This window comes from Sinocyclocheilus anshuiensis, unplaced genomic scaffold (genome assembly GCF_001515605.1).
Source record: "Sinocyclocheilus anshuiensis isolate Anshui unplaced genomic scaffold, SAMN03320099.WGS_v1.1 scaffold431, whole genome shotgun sequence".
In the NCBI taxonomy this organism is placed as follows: Eukaryota; Metazoa; Chordata; class Actinopteri; order Cypriniformes; family Cyprinidae; genus Sinocyclocheilus; species Sinocyclocheilus anshuiensis.
In genome coordinates this window covers 48,660-54,928 of record NW_015551065.1, presented here as the reverse complement: position 1 = coordinate 54,928, position 6,269 = coordinate 48,660, and the positions used below count along the sequence as shown (strand labels likewise).

General features: G+C 34.2%; 1 protein-coding gene across 1 annotated transcript in view; it reads right to left on the bottom strand.

Annotated features, from left to right (window-relative positions):
* Window positions 1-1,200: 1,200 nt before the first annotated feature.
* Window positions 1,201-6,269, bottom strand: part of LOC107662045 (aldehyde dehydrogenase, mitochondrial-like) — a 20,299-nt gene continuing 15,230 nt past the window's right edge. Inside the window, exons 9-13 of the mRNA XM_016451905.1 lie at window positions 4,661-4,845; window positions 4,317-4,481; window positions 2,147-2,304; window positions 1,915-2,029; window positions 1,201-1,596 (exon numbers count right to left, since the gene is read on the bottom strand). Of these exons, the coding sequence (XP_016307391.1) occupies window positions 1,564-1,596; window positions 1,915-2,029; window positions 2,147-2,304; window positions 4,317-4,481; window positions 4,661-4,845 (656 nt within the window). The 3' untranslated portion in view covers window positions 1,201-1,563. The remainder of the gene's footprint in view (window positions 1,597-1,914; window positions 2,030-2,146; window positions 2,305-4,316; window positions 4,482-4,660; window positions 4,846-6,269) is intronic.

Sequence of the window (6,269 nt, the reverse complement as noted above, 5' to 3'; positions counted from 1 at the left end):
TAGAAAACTGAAACAGAAGTGAAACAAGTAGTAGGAAAGAGGAGAACTAAAAAGCGATACTTCTCCTTTGCCGGTGTCCTGCACGGTGGAGTCGCACGGTAGAGTCGATGGTCTTTACACTCTTTGGTCTTCACACGAGGAGGCCGTCACGCGCCCGCTGCTGCGGTAAACTAAGCTTTTTTTATACCCGTCTAACAACATACTAAATTAATTCAGCTGGACACACTTTCCTTATTTTTTTCCACAACAAATGGCCAAGCAAGCGCAGACACTGACAAGATACGCGATACAGAATGAGACCAAATGCGATATCAGCCCGTCTCCACACAGTAAACAAAACAAGCTTTTCCTAGCAATGACAACTGCACTAAACGCTAATGAGACAAGTAAATACACTTACAAGCTGCTTTTAACTTCCGCTGATAAAGACTGCTTCTCTCAAAGAGTATTTCTCTTTTTTATTTTTGTTTTCTTCGCGTACAAAAAGTATTCTCATCGCTTCATAAAATTCAGATTGAACCACTGATGACAGATGGACTATTCTGACGATGTCTTTCATACTTTTCTGGACCTTGACAGTGTTATTTACTAGGCAGTCAATGGGACAGTCACAAGCCTCCCGGTTTTCATCCAAAATATCTTAAATTGTGTTCCGAAGACGAACGAAGTTTTTACGGGTTTGGATATTATCATTGGCCACATATAAAATGTTTTACTTTTTGGTAAGAGATAACAGAGTAGTGTGTTATTGGTGATGAAGGAAAGAAGCCAAACACTGTGTAGAATATTTAAAAAGTAAATGAAATATAAAATATGAATAAATGTGTAAACACTGTAAAATGTAACAGAATTAGTACTTTTTATGTTAACTACTTTTTTTTTCATTTTCTCTTTTACATTCTATCCCTGCTTATCCACTACAGAGTCGACCTAGAATATTTACATATTTACTGTCACAAATACATTGTTAGCCACTTTAGAAATATAAAGCAGAAAAACTGAGAAATATGCACATGCACTATAACAATCAATATACAAAATAATTTTTCAAGTGGGCAATCAATATCAAACAAATATGTTTGATCCATTTATTTTTGTCTGTATATTATTACAAAAAGGTTTAATCAGAAAAGGACAAATATTTATGCAAAGTGAGAAGAAATGAATGAATTAATAAAAACGAATAAATGAACAAATTAATAAAACCAAAAATCTGAAGCATTTATTTCACAAATCAGCACATGCATGCAAATAATTGTAGTGATTATGCTGTCTATATAATGCTTTAATTAAACAGAATGAAGTCAGCCCAATACACATTTTCCCTCCTTTTGTCTGGTGGATAATCAAGCAATATCTTTTGTAAAATCAACTATACAGTACGTGACTAACTAATCATCACTGCCAAAACAAAATGTATACTAAACGCTTATTATTTTTCAGTAGAAATCAACACATTAATTATGCTAATGCATGAGAATCATAGTAATCATAGTACATTTTAATAATGGCTGGCATGGCTCTTATAATTAGGAAATGGCTTCCTTAAATTAATTCATCCATTTACGAATTTTTCTGAGGGATCTTAATTGTAACCTGTGGAGCAAAAGATTTAGTAAATGATAAATGACAGAATTAATGAGCTGCAATATGGAGATTGCTGATTAAAAATACATCTAAAACACTTCATAAACAAACAATGAATAAATAAATAAATATATTAAAACTAGCTTAATCTACTTGGCATCTTTTAATTTGAAATAAGCAACTTTAAAGTAACCAATCACTGTGGGAAATCAATTTGGGCAAATGGAGATTATAAGACAGATACAAGTGTAACATTTATAGTTTACAATAAAAGAGTGAATTATGAATAATGAGTGCACTTTTATATATCTGATATCAAAAGCTTACCGTTTTGACCTCTGTGTAGTTGTCCAGTCCGTACTCTCCTAACTCACGACCAATTCCTGAGGCCTTGTATCCTCCAAATGGAGCCTGAACTCCGAACACGTCATAACAGTTAATCCTAAGAAAAGAAAATGACAAGTACAAACCACATTTCAGAAAACAGCAAAGGTGTCTGATATACCAATATCCAAGATATGCAATTCCCTTAAAATAATGAAGCACATCACATGCTCACCACACAGTGCCAGCGCGCAGGCCGTTGGATATGTAATGGGCCTTATCAATGTTTTTGGTAAAAACAGCAGCTGCAAGGCCGTATTTGCTGTCATTGGCTCTCTCAATCACTTCCTCTAAAGATTTAAACTTCAGAATTTGCATCACGGGTCCAAAGATCTGATAGTAATAAAAAGGAATAGCATGTTATATCATTTTACTGGAAGAAAATCTTACAGCAAAATGGAATGAGTAGATCGAATCTAAATAGAAATGCATCTATTCACCTCCCTGTGTACATAAGTGCATAAATTGTGCCATATTATTATATTATGGCAAGTTAAAATGTGTATGTAAAATGGCAGATATACAGTAGCTCCTTTGAGGTAAATCTGAAAGAAAAGACTAAAAATATTCATATTATTATGGTTATATTGTGATTTGTGGCGAGATGTGATTGGTGATCTTCCCTACATATCTGGTTGTTAAGTGATGCTATGTCTGAATTTGTGTAACGTCAAGTTTGTACAGCATTTGATGAAGTATGTATGTGTGTAATATTAATACAATCTGCAAAAAAAAAAAAGTTATTTGCATAGCAATCCATTAAATTCCTCTTCCTGTTATCAAAATTCATTACCATATTTGACGTTAAGTGAATAAAAGCCTAAATAAAATCTGTTAATCATAAAGTTATCACATCTTCAGAAGACTTGGACTGAATTGCTTGATTCATATAGATTATGTTTACAATGCCTTTATGAAATTTTCAAAAGATGGACAGAAATAAAAGAAAACACATCTCTATTTGTGTTCTGAAGATGAGCGAAACTTATATAGATTTGGAAGCAGGGTTATTATGGTTTACTAAAACTAAAACCCTAAAAATATATATTTTTGTTATTTGAAATAAAATAAATGTTAATTGAAATAAAATAAAAATATTAAAAAAACTTTAAACTTATTTAACTGACATAAAAATTAATAAAAAACTTTATAGACAACTAAAAGACATACAACAAAATTTAAATTAAAATGGAAAATCCCCCAAAAAACTAACAAACAAACAAATACTAATTTCAACAATCCAGTTATAAAAATATATATTTTTATTTGAAATAAAATAAATGTTAAGTGATATAAAATAAAATAAATATTTAAAAAAATGTTATACTTATTTAACTGACATAAAAATTTATGAAAATTTTATAGACAACTAAGACATACAACAAAACTAAAATGAAAATGGGAAAAAATATATATATATATTAACTTCCTAAGCTCAACCAATCCAGTCATTTACCAATCACAAAATGTGTTTAGTTAACACTAATTATGTTAATATTTATTCATTGTCATTAATACTAATCATTTAGTTAAGACTGATTATTTATGCAGGAAATATTAAATAAACATTTCTGGAAGCTTATGGAAAGCAAGATGAATGGAATCCTACTTGATCTCGTCTAGAAGTTTAGGGAGAGCTCAAAAGTTGATTATGAAGTGAATGGAAAGGCCTTTTCCTTAGTCATGTGTTAAAGTACACACACCTCCTCCCGAGCAATTGTCATGTCATCTTTAACATCGCCGAAGATAGTAGGCTGGATGAAGTAGCCGCGGTCAGCTGCCGGTCCGCCGCCGCACATGAGCTTAGCGCCCTCACGCTTCCCACTGCTGATGTAGCCAAGAATCTTCTGGAACTGTTCCTCATCCACCTTCAGCAAAGAGAGGAAATAATAATGGATGCATTACCAGAGCACTATGCTGACTGAGGGCTTCATACATTAGTTACGTAATATTTAAAAAAATGTTATACTTATTTAACTGACATAAAAATTTATGAAAATTTTATAGACAACTAAGACATACAACAAAACTAAAATGAAAATGGGAAAAAATATATATATATATTAATTTCCTAAGCTCAACCAATCCAGTCATTTACCAATCACAAAATGTGTTTAGTTAACACTAATTATGTTAATATTTATTCATTGTCATTAATACTAATCATTTAGTTAAGACTGATTATTTATGCAGGAAATATTAAATAAACATTTCTGGAAGCTTATGGAAAGCAAGATGAATGGAATCCTACTTGATCTCGTCTAGAAGTTTAGGGAGAGCTCAAAAGTTGATTATGAAGTGAATGGAAAGGCCTTTTCCTTAGTCATGTGTTAAAGTACACACACCTCCTCCCGAGCAATTGTCATGTCATCTTTAACATCGCCAAAGATAGTAGGCTGGATGAAGTAGCCGCGGTCAGCTGCCGGTCCGCCGCCGCACATGAGCTTAGCGCCCTCACGCTTCCCACTGCTGATGTAGCCAAGAATCTTCTGGAACTGTTCCTCGTCCACCTTCAGCAAAGAGAGGAAATAATAACGGATGCATTACCAGAGCACTATGCTGACCGAGGGCTTCATACATTAGTTACGTGTATGTTCTTAGAAGAGCAAAAGAAGTCAACAGGATGTCCTTACAAAAGCACACATGTAACTTTATATATAAGCTTTATAGATTTATGACTGAACTGTACCTGGGGGCCCTGCTCCGTGTTGAAGTTAAAGGGATCTCCTACAATCCTCTTCTTAGCTCTCTCTACGCTTCGCTCAACAAACTCATCATAGATGCTCTCCTGTACATACGTGCGAGATCCTGCACAACAGCACTGGCCTTGGTTGAAGAACAGGGCAAAATGGGACTGCTCCACTGCCTCCTCCACTGCAAACACAAATATACTTTCATTAGAATGATCAGCATACTGATTTACTGTTAAAAGGGTCATGACATGAGGAATCAAATTTTCCTTCTATTTTTTACATTTTACCATTCCAAACCTATATGACTTTCTTACTTCTGTGGAACACAAATTAAGGTATTTGGAAAAAGGTCTTAGTGTTTTTTGTCCATAAAATGAAAGTGACTGGTGTCCAGCATTGTTTTGGACCATACAGATTTTATTGGCAAAAACAGCTGAACATTTTTCTAAATATCTTCTTTTGTGTTCTACTGTTTCTAAGAAAGCCATACAGGTTTGGGACGATGTGAAGGTGAATAAATCAACTCTGTGCAGTGGTGTACTGAAATGAGGAGGCAAAGTCCTCAAGAGGCGGCGGGATTTATCGCATGAACCACAGCCGACCATAACCAGTCATATCGAATCATTTCTCACGTGACTTTCCCCCATTCATTCTCAATTACCCCCCACCAAACTCTCTGCACACTTTAGGGGGTCTGTTAAAACTCAATGGGCTCAGGGGAGGCGAGAAAGACGTGGACTCCCGCTGTAACTTTACCTGCTGGTGTTGCTGTTGGACAATGTTTTTTTTAGAAAACCGAGTGATTTATACACTTTTTAATGTTATATTTTGTAATATTGGTGTCGTTTTATTTTTGTACTACAAATTTTACTCATCCAATATTTTGAGGAGACACGGCCTCCTTTGCCTCCTTGGAGGAAATGCCCCTGATATACAGTATCTCACAGAAGTGAGTACACCCCTCACATTTTTGTAAATATTTTATTATATCTTTTCATGTGACAACACTGAAGAAATGACACTTTGCTACAATGTAAAGTAGTGAGTGTACAGCTTGTATAACTGTGTAAATTTGCTGTCCCCTCAAAATAACTCAACACACAGCCATTAATGTCTAAACCGCTGGCCACAAAAGTGAGTACACACGGTGGCCAAAACCATACAGCGGTTTAACAGGACAGGTTCCACTCAGAACAGGCCTCGCCATGGTCGACCAAAGAAGTTGAGTGCACGTGCTCAGCGTCATATCCAGAGTGTGACACTTTATACTGGAGTAATGGCTGATGGAAATTCAGCTTTGCATCACAGAAATAAATTATATCTTAAAGGATATTAAAATAGAAACCATTATTTTATATTGTAATAACATTTTGCAAGATTACTGTTTTTTTTCTGTATTTTTGATCAAATAAATGCAGCCTTGATGAGCATAAGAGACTTCTTTAAAAAACATTACAAGTCTTACTGATCCTAAACTTTTGAACGGCAGTGTATATTAAAATAGAAAAACGGTATTTTACATCGTAATAATTTTTCACAATATTAAATTTTTTCCTGTATTTTTGATAAAATAAATGCAGCCTTGATGAGCATAAGAAACTCCTT